Genomic DNA, 21,521 nt, shown 5'->3' with positions numbered 1-21,521 from the left:
AGGCTTAATTGTCAGTATATATCATCGATGATCTAGATCTGGTACAGTTAAATAAACTGAACTTTGTGAAATCTTCAAATCTACGCTGAAAAATGTTCACACTGAAGATCACTAACAAAGAAAGGCACACGTGGGACAGTGTATTATTATTGCTGAAATAAAGACTCGACGGAAGTGAACGAATCCGCGCTTATTTTGCTTATTTCTCAGCAATTACACAATTTCTTCCAGAATCCTTTGGCACATATTTTTATTCATATAAACAGACACTTGGGTGGTCATTATATTAGATTCTGTAAAAAGTCATTTTGAGATAGTTACCAGAACTGGAATTTATCTTTAAAATTTCAAATGTTTTTTTTCCCTGGTACAGGCATTACTCCAAGGAGTTTTTCCCTGATGCTGATATTTACGTCAAATACCTGAATGATTACACAACCAAACTAGGCCTCAATGTCCAGTATAACACTGAGATATCCAATATAGCTAGACATGACCTGCCTAATATGAATGGACAGTACTTTACTATGCAAGATCAGAACGGCAATGGATACCAATGCAGGTAGGTCACAAGACCCCCCCCCCCCCTCCAAAAAGAAATAAATGAAATAAGTAAATAAATGAATAAATAAATGAATAAATAAATAAATAAATAAATAAATAACCAGGGGCTACTTTTTTAAGCTCACCTGCCCAAATTTTCTACATTTTATTACAGTTTAGATTAGACCTAGAGGAATTTCAGGGGGTCTAGCTGTGGGTTGTTTTTCCAGAGTATTTTGTTTGTTTATTTGTTTATTGGTGTCATTGTTGTTGTTTTGTTTTGGGTTTTTTTTTTTTTTGGGGGGGGGTTACATTTGGTGCTAAGCCACCTCAAGCACACATTTTCTTTCCCTGGTAGATTAAACTTCAATTGGTGAAAGATACCATTATTTATTTACATACACCTATACATGTATATGTGTTGGGAGTCATTGGATAATGATTTGTTAATTATAGTGATGATATTATTATTGTTAATGTTTTATTCTCTCTTTTTATTCAACTACCGTTAAGATGAACTTCATACCATTCAAGTATTTAGGTTGGAAGCATCGGGATGAGAACTAATAGTGAAAATCACAAGATGAAAATTTATTTTGTGTCCTTAATTTTTAATTATGATATTTGCTTCCAGGTTTGCCTTGTAAACATGCATTGATGTTTATTGATCAGCCATTCCAGATTAATAAAAAAAAAACATGTGAAGGCAAACACGAAATACATTGAATAAATGAATTGTAAGCAAAGCATACATGTTCCTTATTAATTTCAACATTACAGTACACAGTCTGCTGACATGCATTCAGTGACATTAAATGGTACAACATTTGCTTGACAGGCATTATACCATAATGCATTTCATTCCTGTTTATTTGTCATACTGGTACTCAAAATGGCTATAGATTGATACTAGATGGATGAAGTGAATTTTATTGCTACAGAATTGGGGAGATCCTCTCTCCAACCTTAATCAATATTCCCCTTTTTTCTGGAGAACGGTTGATCTGGACAATAGCCGCCAGTCGAGCGCAAGACCGGCAGGCCTACTTGGTAATTGATGCGCGGCTTCATTTACTTGTTTAGATGGGTTGGATTGGATGCTATTGATGTATAGTGTGTCTGTCTTGCATAAAATATCATCCTTTAACCAAGAGGTGTAGTTGAATACCATATGGTACAAACATTGTATAATCTAACTTTTGGTAGATCTGCTGGTACAAATATTCAGGAAAAAATATCATTTGAATAAATTAAAAGATCACCTTTAGATGTAAAAACAAAAGAAATATAAAGAATTACTTGTTACAATCATTGCTGTTATTAGTACATGTACAGTGTAGTAGTAGTAGTAGTAGTAGAAGTAGTGGTAGTAGTAGAAGAAGTAGTATTAGTAGTACATGTAGTACAAATGATAGTGATAGTAGTAGCAGTAGTAGAAGTAGTAGTAATAGTAGTAGTATTAGTAGTAGTAATATTATGATGGTTAATGTAATTGACAATTAGAGTATCTTTATATTGTATTTATTTAACTCTTTGCATGCTGAATTAATGTTCCATGTTATTTTCTTTAAATCAAGATATCCATATTGCACCTAATAACGTTTATTATTATTATACAGCGCATATCAAAATAAAGTTAACACTTAGAAAAAATCCTGTAAAATTATACATTTGTAATATCCTGAGGATTTTTCCACATTTTAGCATTGGTACTGATCCATTTAAGCAAATGTCGATGTAACTGTCAAAAAATATTTCCGCTTGAGTGAGCACCACTTACTTTTGAAAAGTTAGTGAAAAATGATTTGCGCAGAACTTTGAAATAGTTATGCGAATAAAAGTAGACCTTAAAGGTCAAGTCCACCCAAGAAAATTGTTGATTTGAATCGATAAAGAAAAATCAATCAAACATAACGCTGCAAATTTCATCACAATCGGGTGTAAAATAAGAAAGTCATGTCATTTTCAAATTTCGCTTATTTTTCACAAAACAGTTAAATGCACAACTTAGCGATATGCAAATTAGAGAGTCCATGATGTCCATCACTCACTATTTCTTTTGTTTTTTATTGTTTGAATAATACAATATTTCAATTTTTACAGATTTGACAAAAAGGACCAACTTAACCATAAATTATTAAAATAATGGTAATTCCACATGTTCAGGGAGAAATAAAACCTTGTTTCACTTGACAAGGAGGAGAAAATTAGAATATTTCATATTTCTTATAATAAAACACAAAAGAAATAGTGAATGGATGACGTCATAGTCTCCTCATTTGCATACCAGCCAAGCAAGATGTGCATATACATGTAACTGTTTTGTAAAATTAAGCGAAACTTTAAAATGTCATAACTTTCTTATTTTACATCCGATTTTGATGAAATTTTCAGTGTTTTGCTTGTTGGATTTTTCTCCTTTTTTTCAAATCAACTTTTTGTTGGGGTGGACTTGTCCTTTAATCATAAAGAACACGTTAAATTTTGCAAGTAATACTTATTTGAAGATATCTTTTAGGTTTTTAATTTGTTTCCTCGCTCAAAACACTTTGAATGGTGCATTGCGCCCCACACACAAAGGCCATCGTGACGATATTTGCTTTACACTGAGCTGTGATTTACATGAAATGGTTTAGGCTTGATTTTCATTTGTTAATCATTGTCAGGCTTGGAAAAAGTGTGGAGAAACAAGTATTAATTATAAATAATACTTGTTTTGATAAAATCTTAGTGAAAAAATGCTGGAGATGTCTGATATAAACTTTTGTTCAGATTTAGTTAAATGTCCTCTGATCCAGCTGGCACAAAAAGGGTTAATGTTGTGCTTACTAAGTGTTGAAATTTCAATTTGGGTGGCAAAATTAATATTACAAAATGCTTGAATGTATCCATTTATTACAACTGACAAAAAGTGCAATGGGAAATATATGAGAAATGTTTCACAGGGTAAGTTTGACTTCGCCCTTTCCCCTTAACACAGCATGAAAACAAGCATTTCTGCGCAAACAGATTTCTGCGAGCTTTACAAAAATGGACAGTGCTCACTCAAGTGTAACATTCTGTCAAAACTTTTAATTTCATTGGACAAATGAGACCCAAACCCAAGATAATATGTGAAAAAATTACCCACATGTTGTATATTTTTCAATTCCCAGGGCTTTTCCAAAGTGTAAACTTTTTTTATACGCACTGTATAGATGTTATCCAAGAACTGTAATTGCTTATCTGATTTGAAGGTAGGGTAGAAAACTAATTATTACAATTGTTGAATTTAGTTGTACGAATGTGCAAAATTGCAACATAAGCGAACAGAGGGTTAATTTGCAAAACCTTTTTTTTTTGCATAAGCTCTTCAATAATTTTTTCAATAAATTAATTTTCACAATTGTACAGTTGAATTGTAGACTCAAACGTGCTGTCTGTAGATGTTACAATTAGTTATCTTCTTCAGATTACAATTACACTACATTAAAGTTGTGAATTTGTAAAATAATTACTGCATAACAGAAAATAGAATGTCAAGAAGATACATGGAGTTTCAAAGAAATATGTTTTATGTTCACTGGATCAATTTTGTGGGAGCTCATCTCTTTCACTTAATGATATTGGTGCTTTAATACTAAGTAATCCATTAGTTGTAGATTTTTTTTTTCAATTAGCAAACAAGCAATATTGGCTGCAGATTTGATCAATTGGTTGAACAGTTCTTGGATTTATGTATGTACATGTACATATCAAGTTGGCCTTTTGAAAGGTCAGACTTTGCTGGAACTTGAATAAATAGGAGAAAAGGAGGAAGAAGGGGGAGGAGGAGAGTGAAAGGAAGAAGTAGAAGAAGGGAGAATAAGGAAGGGGAATAAGAAGGAAAAGGAGGAGAGGAAGGAGAAGAGGAAGAAAAAGAAGAAGGAGGAGAAAGAGAAAGAGAAAGAGGAGGAGAAGGAGAAAAAATGAGGAGCATAAGGAAATGGAGGAGGAAGACAAGAAGAGAAAATGGAGAAGGAGCCCATGAGGAGAAGAAGAATCAACAAAGGGGTAGGAGAAGAAGGAGAATGAAAGAAGGGAATATGAGAAGGAAAGGGAGAATGAGGAGGAGGAGGAAAACAAGAAGAAGAAAGAATGAAGAAGGTGGAGAGGTCTGATGAGGAGGAGAAAAGAAAAGATGCAGCATCACAAAAAGGATAAAGATGATAGAGATGATTGCAACAGAAAATGATATGGAGAAGAAGAAGATTGTACAAAGGAGAGAAATAGAATAAATAAGGATAATGGAGGGGATGAGGAGAGTAAATTAATAGAATATCAAAGAAAGTGTAAATAGTTTAGAAGAGGTATTTGAAATCAGACAAGTACATGTAGACTAATAACAGAGATATAAAAAGAGGACAAGTGCAGATGTGAAGTGCAGATGTTACCTAACCCGACCAGTGAGCATAATGATGATGAAATACAATTGAGGGTCAGACATCTCCGAGGATATTTCTATTCCGATTCCATCTTCACCTATTACCACCGACCATCATCGTCAAGTAAACAACTCTCTCTTGCCCACCTGCCTGTGCTGCAGGCACGTCTCTCTATAATTGAGTGCCGTGCTATTCACAGAATTTATGCCGTTTCAAACAATAACTCCTTCTGGAGCAGTCTTCGATCCTTCCAGTCCTTGGGTTGCGTGTATTGAGTATACATGTTGAGCCTGCAAATGGAAGTTGACTTTTCATAATGTAATCATACATGTAATATTTTGTTACAGATTGTTCTGTTTTTCATTGCCTATTTTACCATTTTTTGTACCTTTAATTCTGATTTTCCTCAATCTTGCTTTCTTTCATGCATGTGATGCTTTAACTAGTGAGTTTTTTCTCCCTCTCTCTAGTATCTCATTGAAGATAATTATTATGTTGATGATAATTCATAATCTTCATGATGATATTTCATTAATATATTTTAAAATGTAATTATGATGATGGTGATGTTGACATTTGTGATGGTGATGATGTTGATAAATGATAATAATAGTTACACTAATAAGGATAAAGATAATAATAATAATAATTGGATTTATATAGCACTTTTTCCAGAGGATACAAAGCGCTGTTAATTGCATAAGACAAGTTAAGGTTTATGGTCATATAAGTGTGTTGATAAGATGATGATGATTATATGATTGATGATGATGATGATGGTGATGATGATGATGGATGGTGGTGGTGTTGGTGATGATGATGATGATGATAATGATGGTGATGGTGATGATGATGATGATGGATGGTGATGGTGGTGGTGATGAAGATGATGATAATGATGGTGATGGTGATGATGATGATGATGGTGGATGGTGGTGATGATGATGATGGATGGTGGTGGTGGTGGTGATGGTGATGGTGATGGTGATGATGATGATGATGGATGGTGGTGGTGATGGTGATGGTGATGATGGATGGTGGTGATGATGATGGATGGTGGTGGTGATGATGATGATGATGGATGGTGGTGATGATGATGATGATGGATGGTGGTGGTGATGGTGATGATGATGGATGGTGATGATGATGATGATGGATGGTGGTGGTGATGATGATGATGATGGTGGATGGTGGTGATGATGATGATGGATGGTGGTGGTGATGGTGATGGTGATGGTGATGATGGATGGTGGTGGTGATGGTGATGGTGATGATGGATGGTGATGGTGATGATGGATGGTGGTGGTGATGATGGTGATGATGGATGGTGGTGGTGGTGGTGATGGTGATGATGATGATGGTGATGGTGATGATGATAATGGTGATGTTGAATACAATGCTAATAAAATAATAATACAGTAATACTATTAGTCATTAAAATGATGATAATGACATATCTCTTTTGAGTAATAAAGTGATTTACAGCGTCCATTTTTTTTTCTTTAATATATTTTTTTTTCTCAGAGTAATGATCATCAGCACAGGGATGCACAAGCCCAACAATCCACTGTTCCCAGGGCATGAACACACAGATGGCTATGAAGACATGTCTCTGGACCTGGATGACTATGAGGGAAAGAGTGTCCTCATCCTTGGGCGCGGTAACTCCGCCTTTGAGACCGCAGACCACATCTTAGGCTCCACCAACGTGATCCACGTCATGGGCAGGTCAAGGGTCAAAATGGCATGGGAAACGCATTATGTAGGGGATCTAAGGTAGGTGGGGTTTGAAATGGTTTAAACCTGTGCACACATTGTAATCAATAATGCCTTTTGCATGCTATTTTGATTAGGTAAAAAAACTATGTACCGGTATAGAAAATGATGATAATTAACATAGTATTTGCTATGCACTGAGGTGCAGAGGGATAAGGTTTGAGTGCTTATGTTTGAGTGTATGTATATATGAAATTTGCAAACAATATTTAACAAAGAAGATGAAAACAGATCAGATTTTAGATTCTTTTGAATGTTTCAAGCAACTCAACGGCAGAAGTGCCATGACAGGAATGTGCTCCGGCTTGTGGTGGATTTCCCGGTTTGCATCTCTTCACTTCGAGTCTGGTCATTATTACAGTTATCTATTGATTATTGTTGTTATTATACAACCTTAAAAATCAACTATTTTTACCATTGTATCCAAACATTTTATGACACTTTTCTGAATCCATTCTTTGCTTCATCTAGGGCAATCAACAATGGGTTGTTGGATACCTACATGCTAAAGTCTTTAGATGGCTTGTTGGAGGCAGACCTATCTGAGCTATCCATCCTAAAAAGAGAAGATGGCCGTCTCCAGCTTGTCCCTCTTGAACATGATGAGATGGATCCGTCATCGATAAACAGGGTCTCCATTGATAACTTTGCGTTGAGGGAGCCCTACGATAAAGTGATCCGCTGTCTTGGTTTTACGTTTGATTTCTCTATATTTCATAAGTAAGTGGGTCTGTTTATGTCTGACTGCTTCAAGATTGTTTTTGTTCAGTACTCCATTATTTTTATGAATACCATATATATTGTTCACTTGTTGTTCTATTTCACACGGTGGAAATACAGAGATCTAATGGTTCAAACTCCAATTAATTATCTTCCATTTTGTACTCATTTATCATTTGACCATCTTGACAAAAGCACAAGACTCAAAAGAAAATATGGTCAAAACATTGAGTCAGCTGCTGTGTGTGCCATTAATCTAATGATATGATTCAAAATGTAGAGTGCGGCCCTCCATCATCCCTCAACACCCAATCCCCCTACAGTAAAGGGGTTAAGATTGTGTAGTCTCTTGCTTTGCTAAAATACTCTTCATTTATTATCTTTAAAAAATTTAATGTTGGTTAGATATAGAAGTGCATTATTTGATTTGAATATGAAAAATTACTGTCTATAGAAAATATTTTTAATCCCATTTTTTTTTATAATATCAGGATAGATGTAAAATGTACTCTGCTAGCATTGTTTATGTAGCCTGTTCATATATGCAAAAAATCAACTGAGGTTTCATTTAAAAAAGAACTCAATCCATTGAACTTTGAATTACAAAAATTACTTTGAAAATAAGAATAATTTTTAGATTTTTAAAGACATAATTTACTTAATCTAAGATGATAGCACTATCTATATTACCAAAATAAAATAACAGTGAATAATAGAAAGTAATTAATTAAGAAAAAAAAAAGAATTCTTGAAAAGGCGCTAAATGTGGATTTACCTCTTTTGGAATAAAACTATTCCTATGTAGAAACAGTAATTATTATTGTTAGAATATGAAATCCGGCAACAAATAAAACAATCAAACCTCAATTATCTCCACTGTTCTTGCCTTGCTCTAGTTCTACCACACCTCAGGAAGGAACCAAGAAACGAACCAAGAAGTACCCTTATGTGAAAGCCAATTATGAGGCTTCAGGAATCAGGGGAATGTTCTTTGCCGGGACCAACACCCATTCTATTGACTTCAAGAAGTCAGCAGGAGGATTCATACATGGATTCAGATATACAAGTAATGAATTCACTTAAAGATGGTTGCAAGTTATAAGAAAAGATGGAAAGAATTGGAGGGAGGATTCAAGTATGAATTCACTTAAAGATGGTTGCAAGTTATAAGAAAAGATGGAAAGAATTGGAGGGAGGATTCAAGTATGAATTCACTTAAAGATGATTGCAAGTTTGGGGTAGATGGAAAGAATTGGAGGGAGAAATCATACATGGATTCAGATATACAAGTAATGAATTCATTTTAAGATGATTGTTAGTTTTAGGAAATATAGAAAGAATTGGAGGGAGGATTTATGAATGGATTAAGATATACAAGTAATGAATTCACTTAAAGATGATTGCACACTTTAGGAAAGATAAGATATAATTTGAGGGATGATTCAAGTAAAGAATTCACTTAAAGATGATTGCAAGTTTGGGGGTAGATCGAAAGAATTGGAGGGAGAAATCATACATGGATTCAGATAAACAAGTAATGAATTCACTTAAAGATGATTGCAAGTTATAAGAAAAGATGGAAACAAATGGAGGGAGGATTCAAGTATGAATTCACTTAAAGATGATTGCAAGTTTGGGGTAGATGGAAAGAATTGGAGGGAGAAATCATACATGGATTCAGATATACAAGTAATGAATTCATTTTAAGATGATTGTTAGTTTTAGGAAATATAGAAAGAATTGGAGGGAGGATTTATGAATGGATTAAGATATACAAGTAATGAATTCACTTAAAGATGATTGCACACTTTAGGAAAGATAAGATATAATTTGAGGGATGATTCAAGTAAAGAATTCACTTAAAGATGATTGCAAGTTTGGGGGTAGATCGAAAGAATTGGAGGGAGAAATCATACATGGATTCAGATAAACAAGTAATGAATTCACTTAAAGATGATTGCAAGTTATAAGAAAAGATGGAAACAAATGGAGGGAGGATTCAAGTATGAATTCACTTAAAGATGATTGCAAGTTTGGGGTAGATGGAAAGAATTGGAGGGAGAAATATACAAGTAAGGAATTCATTTAAAGATGATTGCTAGTTTAGGAAATATTAGAAATGATTTGAGGGAGGATTCAAGTATGAATTCACTTAAAGATGATTGCATGTTTGGGGTAGATGGAAAGAATTGGAGGGAGAAATCATACATGGATTCAGATATGCAAGTAATGAATTTCCTTAAAGATGATTGCAAGTTATAAGAAAAGATGGAAACAATTGGAGGATTCAAGTATGAATTCACTTAAAGATGATTGCAAGTTTGGGGTAGATGGAAAGAATTGGAGGGCGAAATCATACATGGATTCAAATATACAAGTAAGGAATTCATTTAAAGATGATTGCTAGTTTAGGAAATATTAGAAATGATTTGAGGGAGGATTCAAGTATGAATTCACTTAAAGATGATTGCATGTTTGGGGTAGATGGAAAGAATTGGAGGGAGAAATCATACATGGATTCAGATATGCAAGTAATGAATTTCCTTAAAGATGATTGCAAGTTATAAGAAAAGATGGAAACAATTGGAGGATTCAAGTATGAATTCACTTAAAGATGATTGCTTTACAAGTAATGAATTCACTTAAAGATGATTGCACATTTCAAGAAAGATTAATTGAGCGAGGATTCAAGTAATGAATTCACTTAAAGATGAATGCAAGTTACAAGAAAAGATGGAAATAATTGGAGGGAGGTTTCAAGTATGAATTCACTTAAAGATGATTGCAAGTATGGGGGTAGATGGAAAGAATTGGAGGGAGAAATCATACATGGATTCAGATATACAAGTAATGAATTCATTTAAAGATGATTGCTAGTTTTAGGAAAGATGGAAAGAATTGGAGGGAGGATTCATGAATGGATTCAGATATACAAGTAACGAATTCACTGAAAGATGATTGCACATTTTAAGAAAGATTATAAATAATTTGAGCGAGGATTCAAGTAATGAATTCACTTAAAGATGAATGCAAGTTATAAGAAAAGATGGAAATAATGGGTGGGATGATTCAGAAATGGTGTCAGATATACAAATAATGACTTCACTTAAAGATGATTGCAAGTTATAAAAAAGATGGAAACAATTGGAGGGAGGATTCAAGTATGAATTCACTGAAAGATGATTGCAAGTTTGGGGGTAGATGGAAAGAATTGGAGGGAGAAATCATACATGGATTCAGATATACAAGTAATGAATTCATTTAAAGATGATCGCTAGTTTTAGGAAAGATGGAAAGAATTGGAGGGAGGATTCAAATAATGAATTCACTTAAGGCGCAGTCACACCTTGGCGTTTTAGACAGCGTATGCCCGACGTATGAGGAATTTGGCGAATAAGCTGGCGTACGTCGAATACGTTACGGGTAAGTTTTGCATACGTTAAGAGTACGCTAAAACACGCTGGTATACGTCGTCATACGGCGAGGTCATCGAAAAATTTTGTGCAAGCACAACATTTTTCGACGTATGCCGGTGTATGGCTCATACGTCCTGCATACGCGTGCCATAAGTTGTAGGCAAGTTACGCGATCGTTGATACACGTTGACACACGTTACTCGTAAGTTACTCATAAGTCGATGTACGTCGAGATAATGTCCAGCGTACCCTAAAACTTACTTCTAACCTATGAGTAACGTGCTTTGAACGTATGTGTAACTTAACTCCAACGTATATTGACGTATGAAGACGTGCTCCGGACGACCACAAAACTTACTGAACATGTTTATAACTTACAGCTACCGTATAATGGCGTATTGACAACGTTTATAGGAATTGGTATATAAAGGTGGGGTTCACAGGAGATTTCTTCGGCATGGCGGTGGTGTTGATACGGTGCCGCGCGCTATGCGTAAGTTAGGCTATCGTAGGGCATAAGTTGTGTACGCCAGCAATACGCTAAGCATTCGTTGGAATACGTTACTTATAAGTTAACGAAGCGTTCGATATAAGTTACTAATACGTTATGTATACGTCCAACTCGTTATGAATACGCTAAGTATACGCCCAGAGTTGAAAAAAAAATCAAAGTTCAGCGTATGCCGACGTTTTAGAGAAATTTTGATACGTCGGGCATACGCTGTCTAAAACGCCAAGGTGTGACACCACCTTTAAAGATGAATGCAGGTTATAATAAAAGATGGAAATAATTGGAGGAAGGATTCATACATCGATTCAAATATACAAATAATGAATTCACTTCAGGTGATTGCACATTTTAAGAAAGATGGAAAGAATTGGAGGGAGGATTCATGCATAGAATAATTATATTCTGTTTCAAAAGTGCTATATAAATTCAGCTATTATCATTATTATTATCATCATTATTAGTATGTTTATTATTATCGCTGTTATTTTATTACTGATGGGTGCATGGTGCAATATCAGTATGAATTTGTTCTTGAGAGTGTTTCAAAGTATGATTTTATTTTTTCCTTTGCATTTATGTCGACTATTCAGCACAAGCATTACATAAATTACTTGAATGGCGATACCACAATAAACCATGGCCATCGATCCGACTGCCAATGATGGAGCTATTAGATCGTTTAATCAGACGTCTAAATGAAGCATCCGGTCTCTATCAGATGTTTTATGTATTGGGTGATGTTGTTTTACTCCACAAGTAAGCACCAAGGAAATTTACTACCTTTCACTGAAATTCAACTTAATTCATGTTAGATATCAAGCTTGTAAAAAGAAAATTATGCACTGTAAAAGCAATTTTGTATATGCATTCAGGAAATCATTACTGTGTCATGAATGTCACAAAGCCAGTGGCTGCCAGATTTCATATATGTTGTCTGTATAGAGCACCCAAGTGATGACATCACAAAAGTCTTTAGATGGCTTGTTGGAGGCAGACCTATCTGAGCTATCCACCCTAAAAAGAGAAGATGGCCACCTCCAGCTTGTCCCTCTTGAACATGATAAAATGGATCGTCATCAATAAATAGGGTCTCCATTGATGACTTTAATCAGACGTCTAAACCAAGCATCCGGTCTCTATCAGATGTTTTATGTATTGGGTGATGTTGTCACAAAAACCTTTCTTTTTTTGTTTTGCATTTCAGCATTTTTGATACCATATTTTGGTAGAGCATGGTGGAAAAACCAAGATAACCCAGATTTGGTGGGAATTGGTTACTAGGTGCCTTAGATATGACGTCACAAAAACATTATTAGCCCCATTGAAGTCAATGTATTATTGGCCTGGTTCCTAACATTTAGAATCAGATGAATAATACATTGACTTCAATGGGGCTAATTATGTATTCATGATGCTATATCCAAAGCCCCCATCAACCAATCCCCACCAAATTTGGGTTATAGGGGTGTTTTATCATGCTCTTCCAGAATGTGGTATCAAAATTGCTGAAATGCAAAAAAATGAAAATTTATGACATCACATTTTGGTTCTCTATAGAGCATACTCTTGAGTCCTTGCAAGCTTCAAATAACTTTCCAAAAATAAATGAAATTGTATTTCTTCAAAGTGTCCATAGAGGTAGCTTGGTTATTACATGGAGTATTTCAAGGTATTTCTTAATATGTGATTTTTTTTAGAGATACCATGGAGTTTGAATATCTTGAGGAATTCCCAACTCTCATGTTGCCATGGTTACAAAAAGCATCAGGTCACAACCACACAGAAGTTCTTGTGGTGATTATGGAGTATGGTAAAAACTTTTCAGGTAAGAATTCTGATGTTGCAGAAATTTCCTATTTGAAGGCAATATTAGAATTTTTTTTACTTGATAATGCAAAAACAGAAATATCCTTCAAAAATATCCGTTCTTCTTTCTTTATTGTTTTTTATATGTCATGGAATTTCAAAATATTTGAGCTTTTATAGATGTGGGAATTTGCATATGATATTTTGCAGATGCCTTGATGGATTTCAATATTTTACATATATTTTTGTATTGGTAGTTAAATATTTAAATAATCTTAATTTTGCATGATTGTATTGACCTCGGTGATATCCAAACTAAGTTTACCTCACTGGTTTGAGGACTCAATTTTCTTTTTGGTGATCGTTTTTCCTTTCTTTTCGGAATGTTTCCTCCTCATTTTCTCTCTTCTCATTGTTTGCCTTTCTTTCTCATTTACTCTCACTTTCTATCCCACCTTTTCATTCCTACAGCTCTTGTGTCTTTTGACCATCAGTTTCTTTGTGTCAGGCCTCTTTAGTCACTAGATGGCGCTATTTCATTATTTACCCTAGTACAGATTGGAAGACCCTGTACATCGGCTCTGAATTGGCATGTCTGACTCTGTACACTGAAGAGCCAACATGCTCTGGGGAAAAAAAAATTACTATCAGGGGCGGATAAAGGATTTTCCTAATGGGGGGGGGGCACATTTTCCCGAGGAAAAATTTGACAAGCAAAAAAAGGTTTTCAACCAAAAATTAAGTTCATTTCGAGTAAATTTTGTCCACAAAAAAAATTTAACAAGCAAAAAAAAGGGGGAGGGGGTGACATACTTGTGATTTCACTGCATTTTTACATTACAAATTTTAATTGTGCCTCTCAAAGGGGGGGGGAGGCCACGAGCTGGCTGTGCCCCACCTGTGGATCCGCCAGTGATTACTATGCTAATTTATGCATAATCTCATAATTGTGTTCAAATTCTTTGAATAAAGGACTTAGAATGATCTCTTTTCCCCTTCAGGTGCAGGGAAGGATGTCTTTAGATCAAACAGGGCAGTGGGAGAGCCCGAAGATGGCCATCTATCCAACTTCCTTCATCCCGTTATCTACCATTATAAGACAATCCCAACCCTTGAGGAGATGAACAATCGCTCCAAATGGGAGACCATCCCAAAACCAGATTCCATCCATCATTTTGTTGAGGATTTCTTGACCGACTGGTCAGCGCCCAACAGGTACAACTCTTAGCATGTTAGAAAATTGCAACATATATTTATTATGTAGCAAGTGTTCAAGAAGGAAGATGAGCTTCACTCCCAGCTTGCTAAAATTGATGACTTTTAAGCCTTTCTTCAATATAGTTGTTCACCATAACTTTTTGTTTTGGGCTTTAAGAACAAATTTGTTGCATTAGCTCGTTCATTAGAAGCAATAGCTTTTATTGTACAAGGTAGGTTTACATAGTTGTTATAGAGCAAAGGGAAATACTGGCTGCAGTTACCTTCAAGTAAGCCTTCTCACATATTCTTCATAACATAGAAATTGTTTTCCTGCATTAACATCAATCGTAGAATTGTGTTGACCTTGCTTTTTACCAAGAAACTTCTTGGCTGCACTTTAACATACAGTGCTAAAATGGGCTATAAAAATTATTTGTGGTTGTTATGACACATTGAAGTTCCTGTGATGACCTTGTCTGTTTTTTTTTGCTTGCTACCCTCAGCCACATCTTGGTGTTCCGTAGGTTCCTGGAGAAGGTGCTTGGGACGGACATGCGTTACTTCTTTGACCACCAGTGTTTCCAGTTATCCCTGACCCATGCCCAGCTACCCCTCTCTTGCCAGCACTACTGGGCCAACGGTCAAGGGTTACCGGCCACTCAGGCCATGATGGAGAGCACGGCTCACATGACATGGTTTTGAGGCTCACAATTGCCTCTTCCTCTGCAGTACTCGAGTTAAGAAGCCTTCTGAACATGATTAACTCCTGTTTTCTGAAACATTTGTGCTATTTTTTGTGTCAAATTTGTTTGCTTTGCATTTGGGCTAACATGTATTAGTTCTTCAAATACATCTAGTTACCACTGATTGTTTTTTATGTTGTTGTTTTTTTGTTTGGGGTTTTTGTAAATCTTTATTCTATTAGCATCTTGGTATGGTACATCTTGCTATGGTTTTAACAGGGTTCTTTGTCCTTTTTTGTGCTAAAGTTTGGTTTTGATTATTCTTGTGTGAAATGACTTTCACAGACTATAATTTTCAAGATATTCGGTTAATCTTTTCTTCTCAAGATCTGATATTAAATACTATTGCAATGATCTGGTTCAAAATTCCTATAGTTCATTCTATATGCTAAGTATGTTTGTGTTGTTGTGTATAGGTCTGTAGTATGGAATATATTTTTCTGATATCTTGACTGAACAATATATGATAAACAGGGTTTTAGATATACATGTATAGATATATAACATAATTTATGTAGATTTGATTCAGTGACAGGTCCCTACGGCAACACATGATCATAGCGAGACAAATCGCGATTGTTATATTTGACATCACCTCAGTGAATGTAACTGTGTTGTATTGTAAACGGCGGTGGTATATTCACTGAGTTGATTTCACTTGGTGCTTAAAAGCTGTGTCATCAAGTACTTTTAATACTGGATGTACATGCTAGTGTGTATGCATAGAATGAATGAAGCGCAGGGTCGCTGTGTTTTTCTAGTATGACGTGGATGGATCAGAGCAGCAGCATGCATTGCATGTTTACCGTAAAGACAATGCAGACTCTGTTGGTGAATCCATAACAGATATTGTCTATTGTAACATTTCAACTACCTTCAAAGCTATATTATCCCCTAGGGAGAATATTTCCCTTAGTAATTTGCGCTTCAGGCAAAATATGATCCCTTGGGGAAATATATAACTCTTTTAGGGAAATAAAATGTTATATTCACCCACCAGGTAGGCAATATCTATAATATTTCATTCTGTGCATCACTTAGAATGTGAACATAGTTGAGAGAAATACAATTAATGATGCCTGACAGATTACATTTTTAATGTATGTAGCATGCAGGTTTTGCTTGATAGGTAACATGTGGAAATACTGAAGTGCTTTTTCTAGAATTGCCTTTTTTCAGAGTCTTATGACATTCAAGTAGAATCATGCCAATTCAAATGTGCCAAATTTCTCACAAAGTTTATATGAAGATGAATATATCATTATTACATTTGATGGATGAATATTCTTGAATTTGGTGACTTCTACAACTATCTTACTCATCTCAGAACCTTGTCCTTTTGACACATTTTATTAGTATGAGAATTATCTTTTTCTTAAGACTAGACTGAATGTGTATGCCCATCATATATCCCTTGAGCTATACAACTCTATATTTAGTCAAGTTCCCATGAAATTATTGAGTTCTTTTCATTTATCCCACATTGTGTGCAATTATTTTTTTACATATGTAATTATTAGTCGTACATAATAGATGTCTTTAATTTTAACACAGGTATATTTTTCTGTTAGTATGTAAACAGTCTCGTATAGCAGATAAAACGAAGCAATATTATACCCAGCTCTTTATCTGTAATGACAATAAAAAGGCTCATTCTGTAAAATGATAATGGTAACTGCGTCATTATGACTGCTGCCATGGAAACCTTGATTTGAGTTTGAATGTTAACCTTTTTTTCCATGGTAATTGCCAAACTTGTAAGGTTTCCATAATTCAAGTCCGGGGGGGGGAATGGGCATCCAAAAGAATATTGAATATCATTTTTTTACAGGATAATGTAAACTGTAAATGTATCCCGCAAATTCTTCATTTCTTACACACATCTGAGGATTTTAGTCAATTAATATTGATTATTTGATTAATATTCTTTTGAGAAATCGTAAAATGTCAGATATGTGTTCTTTGTTTTTCTCAGTTTTTTCCTCATCAATAATGATTGCCTAGTGTGTAAATAAATTATGATTTTTATGCTGAAAATCGTGCTAATCAGTAAATTGTTGGGGCCTTTTGGATTTCCATTCAAATTATCATATTTTACACTCTCAAATTATTCACTATTTTTCCTCTTGAATTAGAAATAAATGTGAAATAAATTGTGACATGAATATTTAATCTACTTAAATGCCTGTGGTTACTACGCTTACCAATGAAACCATGTTATGTTGTCTTTAGTTAATAATGAAGTGCATTTAAACAAGGTTTGGAGGGAAATAGAAATTGTTTTATAGATAAATGTGAAAATTTTGTTTATATTAGATATTAGATTTTGTGATTGTGTACCTACTTGCAATTGTTTATGATTTGTATAATTCAAGAATGCATTCGTTTTATAGTTAAGTTAGTCTTTTGTTCTGTATATCGTTGCCCCTTGCAGTTTCTTCCCACTCTTCCTCCTCTCTTCCCCACCCCCTCTCCGTCTCTCAGCCCCTCCCTCTCCCCTTTCTGCCCCCTCCCTGCACCCTTTCCCCCTTTTCTTCATAATGTTTTGTTTTACAAAATATGAATTTCATTTGATATTTATTCTGATTCTTTCAATGACACAAATATTTATATTATAGAACACTATTTACAATTATATATATATATATATATATATATATATATATTAATGAGATAAAGTGTTGATGCATTGTACTTAGTTCCAACTGAGTTTATTTTGAAGTCCAAATTTTCGACGTTAAACACACGTCTTCTTCAGGGATACAAGAAAGCTCAGTTGGAACTAATTACAATGCATAACCACTTTGCCTCATTAATATCATCTATGTCAAACACACGGAATGTAATATCGTTTTATATATATATATATATATATATATATATATATATATATATATATATATATGATCTTGGATGAATTGAAAAAATTTTAGGATGAAGGATAGATTTTACAGAGTTAAAAGGTCACGAGTCTGAAAAGAATATTGCCTAGAGACTTTTATTTTTGTATGTGATTTTCTCATTTACTTTTGGTGCTTGTGTAGTCTTTATTATGTCATTATGTTGATACGTTATCAAGCCTTGAATACCCTTCTAGCAAAGGAGGGGGACCCGGCAAAAAGGCGGGAAACATTGCTCGCCCCAAATCTTTAAGGTTTTTTGGAGCTTAAGGAATATGTAATTATGTTATTCATGGTTTGACAATCACTTTAAATGATGTGAATGAAGTTTGTCATGTTAGACAAAATTATAAGTATATAATAAGAAAATATGTTTCCCTTATAATTCCTTGAAAACATAAATTCTCAATTGATAATGCATTAGAGAATGAACAAAAATGATAGCATTGTATATGTGATGTAGATTTGGGAAAAATGATTTCTTATTACATAACATTGGTATGCGGTAATTATCTCAATATGATCCACAACTCATTCAACTAAAAATAACTTATTTGCCCTAATGAGCATTAAGTTTATTTACAAACTGAATATTGTAATAATTTGCTTTACTCATTGTATTTAAGTTCAAATTCATTTTATCTGTTTTTTTTCTCATGTTTCAGAATGTAATTACATGTATTTAATATGATTTTTCTTTCATGTTCATTGTTAAACACTTGCCTTCGACTCAAGTTAAAAAAAAGATTAATGAAACGTTAGCACTTCGCCGAAAAAGACATAAAATGCATGGTTTGTAAAAAGTCTATATTTTGCATATGGTATTTGCCATCAAGTTTGTCAGATTTAATGTCAGTATTTCCTTTGCGAAATACAATTCTCAGTGATACTATTTTGATTTACTCTTCCTTGTGACAATCTTTTACCCAGATTCTTCCATTGTCGTCTCACAGCCGCCCCCTGCTCACACCAAAGGATGATTGAAATTAATCATCCCCGTAAATAATGATCAATGATATATCATTTGATAATTTACAGTTTTATAGGTTAATTGAAGTAAGTTAGAAGTATAAATAGACTGAAAGAGTCAAGTTCTGATATGTGACTTAGGTAACATAAATGAATAAGAATTAAAAAAAATATCCCCAATAACAGAGTTGCCATATGGAAAGCCTATTTCAGTATTTGTAATGCAAAATCATGAAGTATGGGATATTAAACGATCTTGACTTTTTGTATGGTCTGGCCAAGCACATATATACAGAACATTTTACGTTCTGTAGTAGTATTACTAAAATCTTTTTTTTTACTTCCAGTCATGATTCATGAGAACAGACGTTTCATTCTTAATTTCCCTGTTAATTGTATTATCATTGAATTATTTCATAGTTTATGTATCTTTATGGTAGTTAATTCATGCATGTCTTTAATCAGTACTATACACACTAACTTTTCATTCCAGTTACCTAAAATGATGAAACCTGAGGAGCGTTTCATGAAATTATGTGTCATTTTATCTGACAGTTACCATAGGAACAATGCCTTTCAGCCAATCAACATTAGAGAAAGATGTCTGATCTGACAACTTGTCGGATGAAAATGTTGATAAAACACTCCCCAGGGGCCCGTTTCATTAAGGACATGCAACTGTTGTATCTTTGTCATTATGGCAAAGTTACAACAGTCGCAAGTCCTTTGTGAAACGAGCCACTGGCTTAACGTATTGATATGATAAATGGTATATGCCACGTTTCCCAATTCTGCTTTGTTCTTATATTGATCTTAATATATTCAGAAATTGCGGGATGGAGTTGTTACTCATTTTCTTTGGAATAATTGTCTCTTTGTTAGTTAGTGTTTGAATTGTTAATCTTTATAAATAATGCCTCTATAACAATTGTAATAAGCATAAACTTCTAGCGCAGTTTGAAAATACTTGGTTTATAGTATCTAATAAAATCACTCCGTCTTACTACATTTTGAGAGCCAACTAACGTAGCCTTCACTCACGTACTGGATCCGTTTTGTTCAACCATACTTTTCATAATCATTTGTTTATTAGTTATTCTTACTTTGATTAACACGGCTTCTTGTATTTTGGGGTGATATTGTTTGGTTTAGAATTGTTTGTCTCATCTGATAATAAATTGGAAATTATATTGTGCAGAAACGATACGTAATTTATTTGAAGATTTTGTTTGTGTGTGAGGGTATGCGGGTGTGTGTGCGATGTCCTTAGACCTTGTTCCCGTCTTCCTCGCTCTCTTTTAACAATACTTGGAAACTAAACCAACAGTTGAAAAAAAGAATTAAGAAATTTACTGAATAAAATATATATATTGAAATTTTGAATCTTTGGTTGAAGTGAGCAGAGTGGGTGGGCGGATGTGAGTTAAGAAACTTTATAAAATTGTTCAATGATTTAATTGTAACCATGATATCTGCTTAATGAACGAAATCTTTTAACCAAAATCAATCTCTTACACTATATAAAGACAACTCTACTCAACCCGTGGGTGAAATGAACCAAAAAAAATGAGGTGGGCAGACAGGGCGTATAGGGTGAAATATCTGAAACAAAAATTTGACGTTTTTGATGATAAAAATACAACAAATTTTGTGATAAATTTTCACATTAAGAATATTAAGAAACTTATAAATTGCATTCATTTCTATTCCTCTTCTTTCCACCTTGTTTTCTTATACGATATTTTGTTTTCGATGAGGGAGTGTTCAAAGCCCCCCGCCCCTTTGTATGCCAGTGACTCATACTGAAAATAGGCACGTCATCGGAGGGGCCCTTAATAAAAATTCTGTTTTAAATTGTGAATATTGTTTTTTCAAAGCAAAATAAAAATTACCATTTTCTTTATATTTTGACAAGAATCTAATCATATTTGAAAAGGGGAACTTAATTTAGTACTCCTGCCTCTGACACGTTGTAGGCCCGCGGTCGCGCCAACACAAATCATGTCCATAACGTTTTTTCCCCTCAAATCTATTCTCAATATATTTTTTCTTAATGGGATTCGTTCACTTGAAAAAAAATGGAGCTCATTACCCAAAACGCTCGACATTTTACACCCTGGAAATCGGAAAAGAAAGACATTATCGGCGCCGAAAACGTCTCAAATTTTACTCAAAACTTACTCTAAACCTTTCTAGGGCGAGAGGGTCTCCTGAATCCACGTTTTATTTCCCTTAAAACTAGCGTTAAATAACTATTTCAAATTGCTTTTTAATCTTTAGAGGAATTAAGATTATATTTGTAATAACTTTCGTGAGTTTGTGTTTTGTTTTTTTTATACATGTATAGATTTTATAGCGGATTAAAATGATGATCTAAACAAAAAAAAATCACTACCCTACCTGTAAAATACACGGGCCAGTAAAAAAGTAAGTATTCTACTTGCTCCTTGGTAAAGAAATAGCATATCGCAGTCATCCTAAAAATTCATTTTGCATTTCTCTTTTTAGGACGTCTTGCCCTCCCCCTCCATATC

General features: G+C 34.3%; 1 protein-coding gene across 1 annotated transcript in view; it reads left to right on the top strand.

The window, feature by feature from the left end:
* The window catches only part of LOC121422394 (FAD-dependent oxidoreductase domain-containing protein 2-like), a 30,857-nt gene extending 14,802 nt beyond the window's left edge, over positions 1-16,055 (top strand). The window contains exons 3-10 of the mRNA XM_041617404.1: positions 374-562; positions 6,471-6,722; positions 7,194-7,442; positions 8,339-8,508; positions 11,960-12,125; positions 13,067-13,194; positions 14,177-14,390; positions 14,879-16,055. Coding sequence (XP_041473338.1) covers positions 374-562; positions 6,471-6,722; positions 7,194-7,442; positions 8,339-8,508; positions 11,960-12,125; positions 13,067-13,194; positions 14,177-14,390; positions 14,879-15,077 — 1,567 coding nt within the window. The 3' untranslated portion in view covers positions 15,078-16,055. The remainder of the gene's footprint in view (positions 1-373; positions 563-6,470; positions 6,723-7,193; positions 7,443-8,338; positions 8,509-11,959; positions 12,126-13,066; positions 13,195-14,176; positions 14,391-14,878) is intronic.
* Positions 16,056-21,521: the final 5,466 nt, after the last annotated feature.

This window comes from Lytechinus variegatus, chromosome 10 (genome assembly GCF_018143015.1).
Source record: "Lytechinus variegatus isolate NC3 chromosome 10, Lvar_3.0, whole genome shotgun sequence".
Lineage (NCBI taxonomy): Eukaryota > Metazoa > Echinodermata > Echinoidea > Temnopleuroida > Toxopneustidae > Lytechinus > Lytechinus variegatus.
The sequence above is the reverse complement of the archived record's forward strand: the minus strand, read 5'-3'. Positions and strand labels throughout refer to the sequence as shown.